The following is a 19,833-nucleotide window of genomic DNA, read 5'->3' as shown; positions in this document are numbered from 1 at the left end:
ATTTCTTTTTCTTGTTTAAAAAAAATATATATATCTTTATTGATTTCAGAGAGGAAGTGAGAGGGAAAGAGAGATAGAAACATCAATGATCAGAGAGAATCATTGATTGGCTACCTTCTGCAGATCCCCCAACTGGAGATCAAGCCCACAATCCAGGCATGTGCCTTTGACTGGAATTGAACCTGGGACCCTTCAGTCCACAGGCCAACATTCTTTCCACTGAGCTAAACCAGCTAGGGCCTCGTGTGATTTTGAGGTGTGCGCGGGTGGGCAGGGACTTGACTCTGGGTCCCGCAGTGTGCCCCAGACTCTGACAGGAGGAAGATTTTCATATATATTTTACTAATTTTCTTTCATCTCTGACATTTCTATTATAGAGAAAGGGCAAATAGCAATATTAAAATATTTCCCCTAATTAATTCCCTTTTAATGTGCACGAATTTCGTGCACCAGGCCACTAGTATAGGATAATAAAAGAACAAGCGAAAATAGAGAAAAGTTTTACCACATTTAAAGATTACCAGGTACGCCTCCCCCCTCCTCCCCTAACCCCGGCTGCTCTGAAAAGCTATCTTTGTGTTGTTCCTGTGCTGCAGCCACTTCCTTTGCGCGCCTCCGCCGCCACCATGGCTACAGACTCCGGTAGCTTCCTCAACAAAGTCCTCCAATTCTCACTCTTTTAAAAATATCTGCTTCCCCACCATGTCAGATGAGGCCGTGGACACCAGCTCTGAGATCACCACTTAAAGGAGAAGGCACAGGATGGAAGTGACACACCTACCAATGGGAATGTTAATGAGGAAAATGGGGAGCAGGAGGCTGACACGAGGCAGATAAAGAAGAGGAAGGAGGAGAGGGAGAGGAGGAGGAGGAGGAGGAGGGGGAAAAAGAGGATAGAGATGAAGATGAGGAGGCTGATTCAGCTACTAGCAAACGGGCAGCTGAAGATGATGAGGATGATGATGTTGACACCAAGAAGCAGAAGACCGATGAGTGTGACTAAACATCAAAAATGACAAGTTAGCCAGGACCGGTTTGGCTCAGTGGATGGAGCGTCGGTCTGCGGACTGAGGGGTCCCGGGTTCGATTCCGGTCAGGGGCGTGTACATTGGTTGCAGGCACATCCCTGGTGGGGAGTGTGCGGGAGGCGGCTGGTCGGTGTTTCTCTCTCATCGATGTTTCTGGCTCTCTGTCCCTCTCCTTTCCTCTCTGTAAAAAATCAATAAAAAAAAATATATTAAAAAATGACAAGTTAAACTTCAAAAAAAAAAAAAAAAAAAAGGCTGCCGTGACCTATTCACCCTTCACCCTCCATCTCATAATCTATAACTGCTCACCTTAGAGTGCGGAGTATGCTTCTCCTCCACCCAATCAAAACCATGTGAATTTGCAACAGGGGAGGAAAAAAGACCCCTTCTTCCAAGGCCCTGCTTTTTTTTTCTTTCTTTTCCTTAAAAGTGCTTTAAGCCCTAACCAATTTGGCTTAGTGGATAGAGCATTGGCCTGTGGGCTAAAGGGTCCTGGGTCTGATTCCGGTCAAGGGCACATGCTCGGGTTGCGGACTCGTGCCCAGGAGGCAATCAATGATTCTCTCTCATCATTGATGTTTCTAACTCTCTCTCCCTCTCCCTTCCTGTAGAGGGCCGCCTGGGAGGCACCTGGGCATTTCCTTAATTATCATCAGCTGAACTCAGGGCGTAGGCCGAGTCACACCCTGGGAACGTGCTTCCCCAATCATAGCAGCCCAGGTGTAGGCAGGGGCTGGGCTAGATATGTAAATCTAGGCCTTTAAAATAAACGCGCTGCGTGTTGGTCGGAGTCATGCTGCTTCTCCATCAGAGAAGATGGCGGCCCACCCAGCTCCCAGCTTCATGAATCTATTTCTGCCTCTTGGTCTCTTTCTTTAATTTCTTAATCCCCAGCTCCTCCACTCAGCAACCGGACCAGAACCTTTTCCGTGATGACGAGGAAAAGAGAGAAATACCACTACACTTCCTCTCTGAAATCAATAAAAAACATATTTTTTAAAAGTGCTTTAAAAGAAAAATTTGTTTGTATTTTTTATTTATATTTTATACTTTTGTCATATTATTAGGGGTCAGCCATTTTTAATGATCTTGGGATGACCAAACCGGCCTTTGGAGTGTTCTTTTGTCCTACTTCTTTTTTCTTTTTTTTAAATATATATTTTATTGATTTTTTACAGAGAGGAAGGGAGAGGGATAGAGAGTTAGAAACATCAATGAGAGAGAAACATCCATCAGCTGACTCATGCACACCTCCTACTGGGGATGTGCCTGCAACCCAGGTACAAACCCTTGACCGGAATCGAACCTGGGACCCTTCAGTCCGCAGGCCGACGCTCTATCCACTGAGCCAAACCGGTCAGGGCCTTTTGTCCTACTTCTGACTTTACTTGTGGCATAACCATTATAATTTCAAAGGAGAAAAAAATAAAAAACCTTGTAAGAAAAGCAAAGACAACAACAAAACTATCTTATTCCGAGCATTCCAGTAACTTTTTGTGTACTTACTTAGCTGTACTATTAGTGGTTGGTCTGTATGAGATGGTAAAAAAGGCCAAAGATAAAAAGTATCTTTGTTTTTTTGTCCATGAAGTTGCTGTTTGTTTATTTATTTTGACCTGTTTGATGTATGTGTGAAGCAATGTTGTCCAACAATAAACCGGAATTTAATTTTGCTGAATTGTTCTAAAAAAAAAAAAAAATTACCAGCGTGGACGAAAGGGGCCACCTGCTAACCTGACAAGCTCAGGAGAGGCCTGCATGGCAGTCTTGCAAACTCAGAGACCTAAAATAACCACAAAAGATGGTCTGAAAATTAAATATTTAACTACAAACAGGTTATAGTGGGTAGTCATGTCCTAGGCCAGTATTTTCCCTGACAAAGATCAACTTAGATCTTGACTGAGCCCATTTGTCCTTTTGCGTCTAAGATAACATATCTGAAATATGCAAGGGTAAGTTGTAACTTCCCTTTTTCCAGATCCCTCAGGGCAAAGAAATGGCACCAGGACATTCCCTCATTGTTATTGTTATCAAGTTAATTGTCAGCTGTTGATTCTGTAAAACTATCCTGTATCCATCTCTGTAAAAGAAGCACATGTCCTTCATTTCACTTTTTACCCTACCCCAGAGGTTCCCCCGCTTTGCTTTACCCCAACTCCTTAATCTATCACCAATGGATTTCAGGTAACCCACCTAGGTCCCTTTCCTTTGATTGCAATGTATAAATACAGATGTAACCCTCCATTCTCCGGAGCATTACCTCAATTCCTTGAGGTTCTGCTTCCCGGCATATGTCGACAGTTTGGCTCAAATAAATTCACAAAAATTCTTTACAGGTTTCAGTGTGTGTGTTTTTTTTGTTTTTGTTTGTTTTTTAATACATTTTATTGATTTTTTACAGAGAGGAAGGGAGAGAGATAGAGAGTTAGAAACATCGATCAGCTGCCTCCTGTACACACCCTATTGGGATGTGCCCACAACCAAGGTACATGCCCTTGACTGGAATTGAACCTGGGACCTTTCAGTCCGCAGGCTGACGCTCTATCCACTGAGCCAAACCGGTTTCCCCTTCAGTGGTTTTTTATGTTAACACCAGGTACTTTGTGAAGTGAGCATCCCCACCCTCCCATTTCTGTCCCTTAACCCAGGCCCAATATCTGGGAAGAGGTCTGCATTTCTTTGTGAGAATATACTTAAGTAGACAATGATGTCTTATTTTCTCTTAACATGAAACCACTTTGGTCCCGGTCCAGGTGGCCAGGGTGGAGTAGACCGGACCCTTTCTTGGGCCAAGGATGTGGGCAAAGAGGGGCAGAGACCTCAGGGCCTGGGCTCAGCAACAGCAGCTGGAGCTTCTTTCCAGGTGCTGAGCAGCACCATGGTTCTAATGGGTCACTAGTTCCCCTGGCCGGAGTGAGGCCCAGGGATAAGGACGGGCTGTGGACACAGTTCCCACAGCAATGAGAAAGGAGCCTGAGAGGTAAGCTTCACCCCACCACAGTGCTTTGGTTTAGCGGTGAGCCTGCGTCATCCGGCGCCGGCCAAGCCTCACTCTCACTGGGCTCCCCGCCCCCCTCCCCCCCACTCCCGTCTGGCTGATGCAACAAGGCCTGGAAGTTGAGTAGAAGCACGGAGCCCGGCAATGTTAGAGCCAGACAGCAGAGGGCAGCCTTTGCACACCCACCGCGGCATCCCCCCCCTGGAGGCCAAGTGACACCAGCTTTGCATCATCCCTCTTGGCGTCCAGGGGCCCAGGAGGAAGGCTCTCCGGCTAGCCAGCGCCAGGGCTGAGCCCCCAGGAAACATCTGGGCATCGGAGGGAGCAGCGTCCCTAGCTGCTTGTGCCACGGAGCCTGACCTGCTGCTGGCGTCACAGACAGAGTTTGTGGGTGCCCAGCAGACCTGCAGCTGTACACTCGGTCTTACACAGGCTGGCTGTGAAGGCTCAGAAAGGCAGCCGCTCAGAACTCACTGCTAGATCCCAGATAGATAATGTATTAGAAGCTGCATTTTTGTCTTCTTTATTTCTTAAAAGAGGCTTCAGTACTGGTTCACAATTAGTAATGGCTTCACAGGATGAAACGAAGCCCCCCGGTTTTCACATTTACTCCCGCACAATACCCTAGGGGTGAGGGTGGTCTGTCAGGCTTTCATAATCCAGACAGAGGACCGAGGAGCTGGGGAAAGGAGGCCAACCAAATACCGGATGTTTGCAATCCCTGGCGTCACCATCATCCAGTGTCTTCAGGTTAATCTATGGAAACCCCTGAAGACTGATTTGCTTAACTGTTCTGAAACAAATGGATTCAAAAGTCCCCTTTCTGCCTGCCAGGTGATAAAGGGAGTGCCCAGGGCTCAGGGTCGAGGCCAACTGTTTGAGGATTTTATAACCCTAATCCTTCCATCAACATCCTCATCTCTCATCCAAGTGCTTGAAGTGCCAGAGTTTGATCTCTGGCTTCCTACAGACAGAGCCAAGCCTCCTTCCCCCACCTCCTTCCCCCACCTCCTTCCCCAGCAGCGTTTATAATCCGGTCTCAGTGTTCCCCCTCTCCAGCCCTCCACCCACCGGACCTGCCCCTCTCTCCACTTTCTCCAGCCTCTTAGCTTTCACCTGTGGCTTTTTAAAATTATTATGAAATTAAATACATTTTCTTATTTTGGAATAATTATGGATTTGCAGAAAAGTTGCAAAGATAGTTCCAATAGTTCTTTTTTAAAATATGTTTTTATTGATTTCAGAGAGTGGAAGGGAGAGGGAGAGAGAAATAGAAGCATCAATGATGAGAGAGAATCATCATCGGCTGCCTCCTGCGTGCCCCCCTTGGGGGATCGAGCCCGAAACCGTGTCCTGACCTGGATTTGAACCGCAACCTCCTCGTTCATAGGTCAGTGCTTAACCATTGAGCCATACTGCTGGGCCCAATAGTTCTTGTGTGTTCCTTTCCCGTGGCCATGGTACATCGGCCAAAACCCAGAAACTAACATTGGGACTTGACAGTTAGCTACATTTCAAGCTTTATTTGGACTTTGCTGGTCTTCCCAATAATGTCCTTGTCTGGTCCCATTCAGGATCTCCTGTGGGGTAGGTATGAGGTTGCATGTAGGTGTAGCTCATTCCTCATGCAGGCCCTGGATCATCCTGCCAGCCTGTAGCCGCCACGCCAGGCTCTTGGGAGAAAAGACACCTTTGATCGTAGTCCTCCATTATCTTAAATGCCTTTGGGTGAAATGATGAAAATGGCCAAAGGGCATCCATTTGACATTCTACCCAACCACCTGAGATACTGGCCTTCCCCCTTCCTTTTTTTTTTTTTTTTCAGGTTTTAAAACTTTTTATTTGCATGTTAAAAAATTGTGCATTCCGATAATTAAAATCATTTGAACAAAAAAAAAAAATGGCACTCTGATTAAACTGCATTTTACAGCCCGCAGGACTCCTTGGGCCAGCTTGGTGTTTACTCTGGATTTCACCCTCGTCCCACCCAGCTCGTTCCTTCACCAACATGCAAGCTCCCCGCTTCCCCGCCAGCCAGCCGGGCAGATGGGAGCGGCAGGGGCGGCCTCCGTGGTCAGCAGTTCTGATGTGGAAAGGGGCAGCACAGTCCCTTAAACTGACCCAACCTCTTTGCATCTTACGACGTTAAACCGCTAAGAGAAGTAAAATGAGAAGGCAGTGCTTGTGGAAGGCACAGTGCATGTTGGCGGCGCGTGCCTCATTACGATTCGCCTGCTTGCTTCTCCTGTTCATTCGTTTCTTTTGAAGGCAGTGGGTTGTTTTTTTTTTCTTGCGTTTCTGTCTTCTTCAATTTCGACTTATCGAATTTCTCAATCTCAGCCATATCGGGTTCGTCAGACATGGCTGCAGAGGAAGCCGAGCGAGGTGCGCGCACGAGAGAAGTCCGATCTGCTCAGTGACCGCCACCGAGTCTCCCCCGTTTAGAGGTACCCACTGGCCTCCTTATCTCTACAACTGCCTCACTATCAAGATGCTAAGTATTAGTCACTCACCCTTTAGTATAAACGGCAGGCTTTGCGGCAGTGTTGCACATTACTGCGATGTGAAGATGGGGAGTTCTCTGGGACAGGAGTCACCTAGAATCTCGAGTAATAGTAGGAATTAAAGCCTCTTTGAGAATCCCATTAATTAGAGAAAGTCCCCTCGCTCCTTTTTAAAAAAATTTAAATTCTTTATTGTTTAAAGTATTACATAAGTTTCCTTTTCCCCCCAATGACCTCTCCCCAGCTGCTCCCACCCCCCAGCACATGCCCTCACACCCCGCTGTCTGTGTCCATTGATTAGGCTCAGGTGCATGCATACTACGTAGTACAAGTCCCTTGGTTGACCTCTTACTCCCCACCCCCTCCAGCTTTCCCTCTTAGGTTGGATGGTCTAGTCAATGCTTCTATGACTCTGGCTCTATTTGTGTTCATCAGTTTATGTTGTTCGTCCCCCACTCCTTCTGTGACTGGCCCTCTTGTGCCCCCAGGATACCTGGAATAGCATTTGGAGACGTCTACCCCAGAACCTTCACATTAGCTCTGTATCACTGATGTGCACCTTCCATATTCTTCCCCTAACCCCACAGCTGAGACGCTGACACAGGACATCATTTGAGACACACATCCAGGCGGCATCGAGAGGCTGGCAAGATGAATTCTTTCCCGTAGAAAACTAGAGAGAATCTCTCTGTAAGAAAATCTCACCGAGGCCAGGCCCTCCTTCAAGGCTCCTCTCCCAGCACTCTGAGGCTTCTGTCCAACTGCCCAAAGGTCATTGGGTTTCACTCAGAAAATCAAAACAAACCCATGGGCAAAGGATGCAGACCTCAACATGTTAGGGTTTCTATTGCCGGAGATCTGCTCAAACTTTGCTGCCTTTTTCCTCCTCCTGCCCGAGGTTGAGGGTAGAGGGGTGCTAAGTTCTTCAGATCCTGCCCAGGCTGGCTGATGTGCCATTCTTGGTGTCCCATCCCCCAGATGGACCCAGCCATACGTGAGCAGAGGATTCCCTCATCCCCTCAATGCCTCCTTGCACCTGACCCTCACAGGCCTGATTTCTTCCAGCTCCTTGCAGTGGTCCTGTGGGGATCAGAGGGGATTCGGGCCTTCAGTGGAATGTTAGGGGAGCCAGGGAGGGAATGTCCTTGTCTGGGGAGTATATTCTGCCCTTGGTGTTCACACCACACCATGTGCTGGCGAGGATTTGGAGTAGGATGGGGAGGTAGATCAGGACATTTCCCGTACATGAGGGCAGTAGATCACCAGGCAGGATGGAGGAGGACTGCAAGGTTAGGATTTACAACAGTGTTCTCCTGTGGTCCCTATGACCTTTGAAATGCAAGTACCTGGTCAAAAACTCTAGTCTGGCCATCTTTAAAAGTACGAGTTTCACCCTAACCAGTTTGGCTCAGTGGATAGAGCGTTGGCCTGCGGACTGAAGGGTCCCAGGTTCGATTTCGGGCAAAGGCATGTACCTTGGTTGCGGGCACATCCCCAGTAGGGGGTGTGCAGGAGGCAGCTGATCGATGTTTCTCTCTCATTGATGTTTCTAACTCTGTATCCCCTCTCCCTTGCTCTCTGTAAAAAAATCAATAAAAATAAAATATATTTTAAAAAAAGAAAAGAAAGAAAAGTACAAGTTTCTGGGCAAAACTTAGCCATGTGTGCAGATCAAGTTAACTCATTACAGCTTTGATTGCAGAATCGCTTGCTTTTACCTGTACTGCAAAAAGTCTGCAAGGTGGATTTGGAGTTGTTATAATGTCTTTTTCTTTATGGAAAGTGTGCTTTGAAACTAAGTATGTTTAAAATATGTTCATGGGTGTCAATCTAAGAAATGCTGGTTGTTTGCTTGTCTGGGGTATTGAGGATGGAAGCTTCTAAGAATTATTAATTGGAAATTGTCTCCAAGAAGAATACAGGCCATATAACAAATTCCAGAAACCAGTACCCAAAAACAACTCCGAGTTTTCCCGGACTGACGGGATACTGTAGACTTGGGATCCCAGGGCATGGGAAAATAGCAAAGCCTCTCTATCAGGCTCTCAGATCAGAGCCTGAGCAAATTCCTCTGCCCTAAAATGAGAAACAAAAACAGACGATTACCCAATTAAAGACAGCTCTAATAAAGGCGCCTGCTCTTGGGCAACCAAACCCCAAAACCCTTTCCAACTAAAAAACAGGGGGTGTCGGTAGAGATTCTAACCCCAAATCTAGGGCCCATAAAACAACCTATTGGGAACCTCTCCAAAAACTTAGGCTCCATGCCCCGGGGATGGCCTCACTGCCTTAAAATAATTACAGCAACTGGCGCTGGAGCGGAGGAGGCCTCCAAAATTACTCGTAGACAAAAATCACCCTTTATTCCTCCCACCAGATAAACTCCCTTCCAAAACATAGGGACCCTACTGACTTACAGCAAAATACTAAAATACCAAATTTTTTTTTTTTCCAAATTTTAATATTTAAAAAAACCCAAGTCAGGACAAAGCACTACTCCACTCTAATTGCAACTACCTGAATACCCGCCCCTCAGGAGAGAATGAGCCCCCCCATTCCTACAACAAAATTACCAATCAACCCTATGCCGGCAGGAGAGACTGGAAGGACCAGCCACTAGACAAGGTGGACGAGGTCCGGTTCTCTAATAAAAATAGTTTCGTCAGGAATGGGATGTACTCGGCTGGCTACGCGATTGTCACATCTCAACAGGCTGCTGAGGCCCCGAGCCTTCCCCGTTGGGACTTCTGCCCAGCCAACTACACTAACACCCCTAACAAAAGCCCTTAAATTAGGAAAAGGAAAAAGAATCAATATTTACATTGACTCTAAATATGCATTTCTAATACTTCATACTCAGGCCTGCTACTTAAAAAGAAAGAAAAAGGCCTAGCCAGTTTGGCTCAGTGGATAGAGCGTCGGCCTGCAGACCAATGGGTCCCAGGTTCGATTCCAGCCAAGGGCACGTACCTTGGTTGCAGGCTCCTCCCTGGACCAGGCCCTGGTGGGGGCATGTGCAGGAGGCAACCAATCGATGTGTTTCTTTCACATCCTGGAGAAGGACCCAACCCCTCAGTATAAACCAGGAGAAAATTAATTGGATCAAACAACAATATATCAAAACCACGGAAAACTACGCCAGCAGGAAAATCTCACTCACCTTCCAAACCCTACAATGGAAAGTTATTAAAAAGTGACATGACTCCTGCCATTTTACATGGAATACGTTTTAGGTAAAAAGTCTGTCGATGTCTTTTTACTAAAAAGGGCCTAATGCAAACCACCCGACAGGTTTGTCAGAACTGTGCCCTGTGTGCCATAAATAAAGGAGGAGGGACCCAAGCCTTCTCCTTCAGGAAAACCGGCTCAAAGAGGACCCTACTGAGGGGAAGACTGGCAAATTGACTTCACTCAAACACCCTCATGTCAAGGCCAAAACATCTACTCGTCTTTATTGACATCTCTACCAGTTGGAGAGAAGCCTTTCCCACCAGGACAAAAAGAACCCAGTAGGTAGTCAAAAATCCTTAAAAGAGATTATTCCTCAATGTGGACTACCCCGGTCATTACAAAGGCCTTCCTTTACCGTCCATATTACACAGCGAGTCTGTAAGGCTCTGGGGGTCCACTGGCACTTACACTTGGCCTGGAGACCTCGATCCTCAGAAAAAATAAAAAAGCTAATCAGACTGTTAAGGAAAAAAAAATTAACAAATTCTGCAAAACAACAAAAACAATAACAACAATCAAACAAAATTGACTACAAATCCTTCCTATTGCTCTTTTAAGGACTCCAGCCAGCCCAACTACTCAACGCCAATGAAGCCCCTTTGAGATCCAATATGGGAGACCCTTCCTTTATCCTCACCTTCTATTTAATGAAAAAATAGCAATAGCTACCCATTATTTCAGATCACTAACCAAATTTCAACAAGTCTTACAAGAATACAGTCACCAAATAGACCCCACAACTATTAATTCCCCTCTTTTATATGAGCCTGGCTCCCAGATCCTCATTAAAACCTGGCGAGATGGATCTCCTGATTCGCAACTCCCAGCCTTGTGGAAGGGACTGTACCCTGTCTTGCTTTCCACTCATACAACAACCAAAATACCTGAAATTGCCAGCTGAATACATCATTCCAAAATAAGACAAATGAACATATACATACTTTTAGTAATTATTACTACTATCCATCTCTAACTATAATGTGACAAAATAATTCTCTCTGCCTAACAACCCCTAAGATATTATCACAGGTATCTAAATCCAATTATTAAATATGTCACCAACAACCCATTCCAGACACACAGGCTAAGTACAACCTGCTGATCCTACTAATACCCTTCTAAACTGCCTTATCAAGCTCCTTTATCTACCCGTAATACAGCTATTCAAGTTTCTGCAATCCCAAATAACTCCACTCAACATTAACCCTTTGCACTCGGATGTGGAGTGTGACTCGACATGGTTAGCAGTAGAATAAAGGAATCGAAAAAAGCAAGCGAGTGCAAAGGGTTAACACTTTAACCCCATAACTACTGTCCTCTATACTAATCTCCACACTCTACTGTCCTCTATACTAATCTCCACACTAACTTTTTCTCCAATGGAATTTTTAATTATATATAGAAACTCATTATAGTCGGGTTTGGCGCAAAGTCTTATAACTATCTATCTAGATATAGCCCACAACAAAATGCTACCTGCTATTTCAAAAATAAAACATCATTTCAAAAAAATCTATAATAAAAAAAATTAATGCCAAACCAAATGCCAACAATTACACTGTAAAACCACTTAATGTTACCCTAACTGGTTTGGCTCAGTGGAAAGAGCATCGGCCTGTGGACTGAAAGGTCCCAGGTTCGATTCCGGTCAAGGGCATGTACCTTGGTTGTGGGCACATCCCCAATAGGAGGTGTGCAGGAGGCAGCTGATCGATGTTTCTCTCTCATCGATGTTTCTAACTCTCTATTCCTCTCCCTTCCTCTCTGTAAAAAATCAATAAAATATATTTTAAAAACCCCACTTAATGTTATCAATGACATCAATATACAATGATACCACCCAAAAATCTAATGATAGATAAATATTACCAGGTAGTCCACTCTTTAAAAACATCATCCTAAAAAATAACTATTCTAACTAGAACCACCATGCCTTACGTGTCATAACTATTCTAAAATCACTAAATCACTCTCATCTTAATTCCACATTAACTCAAAGCAAAACTAAATATTTATACTTAACCATATTCCTAGACAAAACCCCACAAGGGGGCATTGCTTTACAAAGCCTCAACCCTAAAACTTCAGAATTCTAAACAATAAAATGTATTACCCCCTCAACAACAACAACAACAAATCAAGTTTTTTAACCCTATACACAAACAGAAAAACATACAATTGGACTTACTAGTATAATTGCCAATATTATAGCCTTAATTGGCAGGTGGGGTAACTTATAATACCATAACTACAAAAAAAATAACTATATTCATAACTGTTATCACACATGAAACAGAAAAAAAATCCAACTACTTTCAAAATCTTTAGACTCACTAGCCAAAATAACATCAAATAACAGCATAATACTAAACTACTTACTGACATCAGACAAAAAAATTTATACTATAACACCTGTTACTATTTTTATATTAATACCACTGGCCAAATTAAAAAAAACACACAACACACACACACATACACACAAAACAGCCCTAGCTGATTTGGCTCAGTGGTTAGAACGTCGTCAGACTGAAGGGTCCCAGGTTTGATTCCTGGTCAGAGCACATGCCCAGGTTGCCGGCTCGATCCCCAGTAGGGGGCGTGCAGGAGGCAGTTGATCAATGATCCTCTTTCATCATTGTTGTTTCTATCTCTCTCTCCCTCTCTGAAAATAACAAACAAACAAAAACATATAAAACATACAGACCTTCACCTAACAGGACATTAACAACACCATTTAAAACTCTATACAAAATATACTTCCCAAACTGACCTGATTCCTTCTGCTACTAGGTCTGTGGACGAAAGGGGCCACATGCTGACCTGACAAGCTCAGGGAAGGCCTGCATGGCGGTCTTGCACACTCAGAGACCTAAAGTCACCACAAAGGATGGTCTGAAATGAAACTTTAACTAAAAGCAGTTATGGTGGGTGGTCACCTCCTAGGCCGGTATCTTCACTGACAAGGTCAACCTTTACCTTAAGTGAGCCTATCTGTCTTTTTGCACCTATGATAACATATCTTTGAAATGTCTGGGTAACTTGTAACTTCCCTTTTCTTCTGCCCAAGGGCCACAGGCTACACAGAACCAGCACGTCAGTGATTTCCCCCAGTTTTGCCCGGGTTTCATTGTGATCAGAAAATGAGCTCAAAGCGTTTCGGACTCTGAGATGTGCCAGTGATGTGAGAAGCATTGCTTTTCTGAATTAGAGACCATAGTAAAGCTGTAATTGTTAGGAGCAGAAATAGAATATTGGGGACCGGCAATTAGTTATAAGAAATAAAAAGAGAAAATAAATAAATAAAAGAAGAAATATTAGTCATGCTCTGTTAACCTTGATTGTTTTTGTTCTGATTAAAGGAAGTACATCCTAACCTGGCTGGGAGTTGTACATGGGGTCTGGGAGCTCACTTGGAAATTCGGTCCATCCTCCCCATCCAGAAACTCCCTATTATCATGGAAAGACCAGCAGCCTTGTTGCAGAAAGGAAACAATGGAGTCCCGGATGCTCCCTGCCCTTTGCAACCCCCAGCCCACATTGTCTGTAATCTGTAACCATTATACCCATTCCTATTCCTTTGGCCTACTTCCCATGTAATCTTTGTCCTTGTATCCCATATAAGCAGCTGACTTATGGGGAGGGGTAGAGCAGATTTTTGTGGATGATTTGCAGGCTGCTGGCATCATTGGAATAAACGCTCATGTATGATTCAACCCTGTCTCTGCTGAATTGGCTCCAGTAGTGACAGGCAGCTCGGACCCCTTGGTTGCCCAGTTTCATAATGACCTTTCGGGACCATGGAGGAGATGGGCCTAACTAACCAGAGTTCTGAGTCGCTCAGCACTTCAGTCCAGAATCAGAGCAACAGGACATCCTCCTGCCCTGAGTGCAGTGGCCTCCGGACACTATCGGGGTGGGAAAGCCCACGATTCCTGCACACCAGTCTGGCTGCTGCGCCTGCAGATGTGAGGGCAGAGCTTGGGAGGTTGATGAGGGGGAAGTGCTTAAAGCAGTGCCTGGCACAGGGCAATGGCTCTACGGTGCTGGGAGCTCAGGACGATGGGAGCCGCTTGTCTCATGTCCCTTGCCAAGCCCTCTCCCGGCTCTGGAGATACATTAATTCAGACCGATCTTCATTCTTTCCCCTGACACGCTGGGCTTGCAGAATACCCCTGCTTTATTTTGCAAATCAGAGAGCAGAGCACAAAGAAATTAAGCCTCTGTTTGTGGAGGCAGCAGAGCAGCCAGAACCAGGAGCTGCAACCGCCTGGGCCCCTGAGCCAGGCTTGCTTAGGCTGCCAGGTCCCATCGGCCCTGGAAGTTTGGCGACTCCCACTGACCCTGAGCGCCCTCTAGCCCCTCTGGCTCTCCTGCTCAGGTGCCACAATGGCTCAGTGACTGTCCTGGTTCCCCATGGCCACCCCCACCTTCATTCCCACCTCCTTCTCCTCTGGGCAATGAGGCCAGAAAGAACTCCTTCAAACCTCACAGCAGTGGCATTGGAAAGTTCAACACCCCACCCAAAGAAAGCAGTGTTCTTCGAAGCACTGCGTGGTGTCGATAAGAAGAGGCCACATATTAGCCCGGCTATCTCAGGGAAGGCCTGCGTGGCGGCCTTGCAAACTCAGACCTCAAGTATCCACAGAGGATGGTCTGAAATGAAAACTTTTAAATTAAAAAGCAATTCATGGTGGGTAGTCATGTCCTAGGCTGGTATCCTCCCTGACAAAGATCCATCTTTACCTTAACTGAGCCTATTGTCGTTTTGCATCTACGAAAACATATCATCGGAATGTTTTCTCTGAGACCACAGGTCCCCTCATTGTTATTGAGCTCACTGTTGCCTGTTAACTATCCTGCCCCCACCTAAATAAAAGAAGCATGTGTCTATCATTTTACTTTTTACCCAATCCCAGAGGTTTCCCCACGTTGCTTTCTCCCGCCTCCCTAACCCATCACCAGTGGATCTCATGTAACCCACTTACATCTTTTCCTTTGATGGTAATGTATAAAACTTAGGTGCGAAACTGCCATTCTCCAGGAGCATTATCTCAATCTATTGAGATTCTGTTTCCCAGCAACTGTTGACAGTTTGGCTCAAATAAACTCACAAAAACTCTCCACAGGTTTGAACGTTTCTTTCGTTAACAGTGGCTATGGGCTGGGTGAGGGTGAGGTGCCAATGCGGGCTCATGATTGTAACAGGCGTACCTCCGTGGTATGGGATAGCCATGCGGGAGGCCCTCCCTGAACCTGCCACTTAACTTTGCTGTGAACCTAAAAATGCTCCAAAAAAATAACGTTGTGTTGTGTGTTTTTTAAAGGCAAGCATCTGCAGCTTGGCTGACCCTATTCCTACTGTGAGCTCACTCTGGATCCTGACCCCTTGGCAGCAGGACTCGATTTACAGAGCGGCCTGAGGTCCTGCAGACCCAGCCTGCAGTGCAGCATCTATGCAGCCATCCGGGGCCTTGCGAATCCTCCCTCCCCCTCCCCCATATTAATCTGCTCAGGCTGCCATAGCTAAGTCCCACAGACTGGGGTAAAACCATGGAGATTTATCTCCTCATGCTACAGAATTTACCAGGCGACCGAAAAATACACCGGGAGTACTCGGAGATCCAGGAAAAACCCATTTATCTTCAGATGTACTAGTACTGTGACTCAGGGGGTCAGTTCTCCAAATCCTGGGTGAATATGGAGGAAGCTTTCCCTTTATTCCCTTTGGCTTCTTTGTTTTCTGTTTCCTAACTGCCAGGCTTTTGTGGTGGGCTCCCACAGCCCCTCCTGAGTTGGTTAGAAGGGGGAGGTAGATTGTATCTCAATGCCTGGTCTGGGTGGTGCCAGTGACCTCCCCTGTAGCTAAGCTGTTCCAGTCTTTGTTTATGGTCCCTTTGTAAATTGGGAGTAAGTAGGAAAACAGGTCTTGCAAAACCAGATTGTGGAGAAAAGGGCAGTGACTTACTTATAGGCTATCAAGAATGTACATTAGGTTACCGGCACAGATTCAGATTGCTAGCTCCCCCCAAATGTCTTATATTCCCCATCACTCACAATTATGGAGACTGGAAGTCCAAGATCCAGGTGTTGGCAGGGCTGGTTTCTCCTGAAGCCTCTTTCCTTGGTTTGTAGGCAGCCCTCTCTCCCCATGACCCCAAGTGGTCTTTCATCTGTATGTGTCTTTAATCTCCTCTTCTCCTAAGGGCAGATTGGAGTAGGTCCCCACCAAAAGGGCCTCATTTTATCTCAGTTACCTCGTTAAAGGCCCTGTCTCCCAATGATAGGGGAAGGGCACGTAATAGGAATAGGACCAGAGGTGTTTAATAATTATTCACCTTACTAACTATAGAAAAGAGGTTTTCTTTCAGGGAGACTGGAGGATGTGTTACAAGAAGAAAAACAAGGCTGTAAAAAGATAAAATGTCTCGGAGCCCGGAGCCCGGAGCCCGGAGCCCGGATGGGTCCATGGCTCAGAAAAGAAAATACATTTTGAGAACAAAGGATAGGACACATTTTTATTTGGTTGCTGTGCCTGCACCCTGACCCCCTCTGGGAGTTTGCCTCAGGAATGCTGACCATTCTCCAGTCCCAGGAACAGGCTGAACGGAGTTTTAACATCACAGAAAATTAACTACCTTGTTATTGAACTTCAAGATCCTGGAAGGAGACACAGGGCCCACGGACCCTGCAGCCCATATCCTGACCCCTCACCCCCTTCCCCTTTGCTGGAAGCCCTACTTCCTTATCTCTATATAATCAGCTGGATAGCAGGAAGTATTAGAGCAGAAATTTCAGGATGACCTGCAGCTCTCTCCACAATGCCGGCATTATTGGCATAAACATTCGTATGATTCAACCTTGTCTTTGCTTAATTTGGCTCAAGTAGTGACAGGCAGCCCAGACCCATTTTGTGTCCAGTTTCACAAATACTTCCACAATCACATTCTGAAGTCCTGGAGGTTGGGACTTCAACAGATGAATTGTGGGTAGACAAAATTCTTGCTTTGAGAAGCACATGACTGGGATGGTCTTTCTCTCTCTCTGTGATGTTAGAAGCCACTGATGCTTAGTCCCTACATCCATTGTGGGCTGCAAAATGGTAATATTCTAATTTATCTCTTTTTTCATCAAGTAGTTGGACTAATCTTATAAGGAGGCATTCCCCCTCAGGGACTATGAGGGGTTACAATGGTACAGTTCTTAAAGAAAGGCAGGATAGTTTATCTGTTCTTTCCTTTAATTCACCTGGTTTTCAAGGTAAACCCAGGGTGGATTTGTTTCCTGTCATCTTCAAAGTGTGACTAATTAGTTTGCTTGGTTTCCTTTAAAAATACCATGAACAACTCATGGATTTAAACATTTCTTTTTTTTATTTTATTGATTTTTTACAGAGAGGAAGGGAGAGGGATAGAAAGCTAGAAACATCGATGAGAGAGAAACATCGACCAGCTGCCTCCTGCACACCCCCCAATGGGGACGTGCCCGCAACCAATGTACATGCCCCTGACCAGAATCGAACCTGGGACCCTTCAGTCCGCAGACCAACACTCTATCCACTGAGCCAAACCGGTTTCGGCGGATTTAAACATTTCTGATGAGTTTCTAACTCATTGCAACTCCTAACTGCAGGTCGACCCATCTTTGGACAGAGAGGGCCTCCCCACATTGGCTCTGAACCCCTTAGCCTTTGCTGGGCCCTAACTAGCTGGAATGTCAGACATTGCAGGGACATCTTATATATTTCCTGCCCAGACCTGGGACCTACTGTTCCCCCAATCCCTGGGATTTTGAATAGAAAATGATATTTTAAGACCATAACCTGGGTTTAGGGGGACACACAGCTCCTGGGGCATTTTCTTTGACTTCCTATTTGTTACATCTTTGTCTTCTGTCTTCCTCACTGAGAACCCTGGGTCTTAAGGGTACTTGGAGTGATAGAATTAGAACATCCCTTCATGAATCACTAGTTCTGTCCCACATTACCCATCCCATAGCTCAGCAGAGCAATATCAACCTACTAGCACCAAGTGTGACTACTGAGACAATTATAATTTTTGTAAATGATCCCCCTGTTATGCCCTATTTTTACTTATGTAACACCTACATTGTCAGATTATACGCTATTGCATATTGTCGTGTCTCTCATTTAATCTAGTTCTTCAAATAACTAGTATTTCATGCTCACCAGCAGTCCTCCTATTGGTGTCTCCTTCATCACTGTGGTCTGAAGCTGGTCTCTAGAAGGCCCCTCAGGAGGGTTTATGGGAACCATGTGCTGGTACATGTGGACAGCACTGCGTCTATGCCCTTTATATTTGAAGATCAATTTTTTTCCGGATGTAAAAATTTTTGGCTCAAATTTTCTGTCCTTGAGCATCTCAACTATGTTATTCTGTTTCTTCTGGCATACAGCGTTGCTGTTGGAGACAGATAAATCCTTTCTCTTATAAGTCACTGCTCTTCTTAACTGGAGGCCCAAGGGATTTTTTTTCTTTTTCTTTAAATACCAGCAATTTTACTAAAGTATGTCTTGGTGTTGGTCATTCTGGGTCAGTATTTTCAGGTGCACATGGGGTTCTTCCAATATGTAACATTCAATCATGGTATTTCAGGAAAGTTTTCTTTAATAGAGTTTTTAGCAATTATTCTGCTCCCTTCCTTTGGCTGGCTTCTTCAAAGACCCTATTATCTGTATGTTGGATCCTTCTTGCCTGTCTTTGATAGTTTCTCATTTTCTCTCAAATCCTTTAATCATGTTTTTTGTTTCTGTTTGAATTTTAAATTTTCTCCTTTTCATCTTCTACTTCTCTTAAGGCATTATTCATTGTTTGTGTCCTCTTGTCTTCCTTCTCCTTTAGTCTCATTTACCAAGTCATTTTTTCTTTTATTTTTAAGTCTTGGGTCTGTCACCTCATTTTTGAGTTATAAAAATTGACTTATGGTGGTGTTGTTTTCATGTTTTCTATCACGTTCTTAAACATTTTTAGCTTATTTTGAAATAGCATGTTACATTTTTTCTTTCTTTTATTTTTTTAGTACATCCTTCTCAAGTGCTTTTATTCTTGTTATTCTGCTTATTCTCATTTTTCTTGTAGTAAATTTGTATGGGATTTGATGTTGATACTTTCCTGTTACTTTTATGTGATTTTCACGTTCATGAACTTTTAGCAGGAGGCCTGGTATAGACGGCTTTTCTCGTTTCATAGACACCCCTCTTCTGTCATGCTCATGTGATTTTAACACACGTGGTGACTGGCCTTCGGAGGTGCCTGCCTATGCCCTCCCCCACTTTTTCCCATACCCTCTCCCTCTTTGTCTCTATGGTCTCTGTCCTGCTCAACTCTGAACTCACTCCCAGCAGTTTTTCCTTCATGTGGGGCTCTATCCTGGAAGGAGGCCCTGGCTGGTCATTTTTAAGAGCTCACAGGGGCTGCCTTTCCAACCCCTTCACACATGACCAGGTCACCCCGCACTCAGTCGCTCTCATAGCAACAGCCCCTCTGTCCGCTTCACCTGCTGGTGTGAAACTGTCCTGCCACCATGCTGTCCAGGGCACACCTGCGGGTGCTCTGAGGCCCCCTACACTCAGGCAGGTGTATTACTTCCCCCTGCCCTGTCCACACAGACCCAACACTCCAAGGTCTGTGCCCGGCAGGGGTTCAGCCATACCCACTGGTACTTCAGGTTGTAGCTCCTAGTTTTGTTATAGATGTTACCTATGAATATTTTTCTTTTAAATGTTTATTTCTTAATTCATTTAGAATAGCAATAATAATCCTATTACATGTTAACATAAGCAACCTATTTTTTTTAAATGAAAAGTAACTGGCATGTTTCTGCAAATGTCTTAATGTCTGCTTTATTAGATAGCAGGTGGATTTGTATATCTGCTTTTGCATTTAATCTGTTGGGCTATAGCATGTCATTTGATCTTTGGAAAACTCCACTGTACATTCATGAGAGTCCCTGAAATTTTTATTTTTCTATCTACTTGTACTACCTGTTTTTAAGTGGGGAGATTTATTTATTTATTTATTTAAAATATATATTTTATTGGTTTTTTACAGAG

General features: G+C 44.9%; 1 protein-coding gene and 1 pseudogene across 1 annotated transcript; one reads left to right on the top strand and one right to left on the bottom strand.

Moving 5' to 3' along the window:
* The first annotated feature begins 702 nt into the window (after positions 1 to 702).
* On the top strand, positions 703 to 1,003 carry LOC129147824 (prothymosin alpha-like; annotated as a pseudogene).
* A 5,222-nt stretch (positions 1,004 to 6,225) lies between these two features.
* Positions 6,226 to 6,437, bottom strand: LOC114230917 (thymosin beta-4-like). Its single transcript, XM_054710829.1, has one exon. The coding sequence runs from the start codon at positions 6,386 to 6,388 to the stop codon at positions 6,248 to 6,250; it is 141 nt and encodes a 46-aa protein (XP_054566804.1). The 5' UTR covers positions 6,389 to 6,437; the 3' UTR covers positions 6,226 to 6,247.
* Positions 6,438 to 19,833: the final 13,396 nt, after the last annotated feature.

The sequence above is a fragment of the Eptesicus fuscus genome, chromosome 21, assembly GCF_027574615.1.
Source record: "Eptesicus fuscus isolate TK198812 chromosome 21, DD_ASM_mEF_20220401, whole genome shotgun sequence".
In the NCBI taxonomy this organism is placed as follows: domain Eukaryota; kingdom Metazoa; phylum Chordata; class Mammalia; order Chiroptera; family Vespertilionidae; genus Eptesicus; species Eptesicus fuscus.
This window is presented reverse-complemented; position numbering and strand designations above follow the sequence as displayed.

Coding starts and splice junctions, on each gene's coding strand:
- LOC114230917 (XM_054710829.1), bottom strand. CDS start 6,388: ATGTCTGACGAACCCGATATGGCTGAGATTGAGAAATTCGATAAGTCG.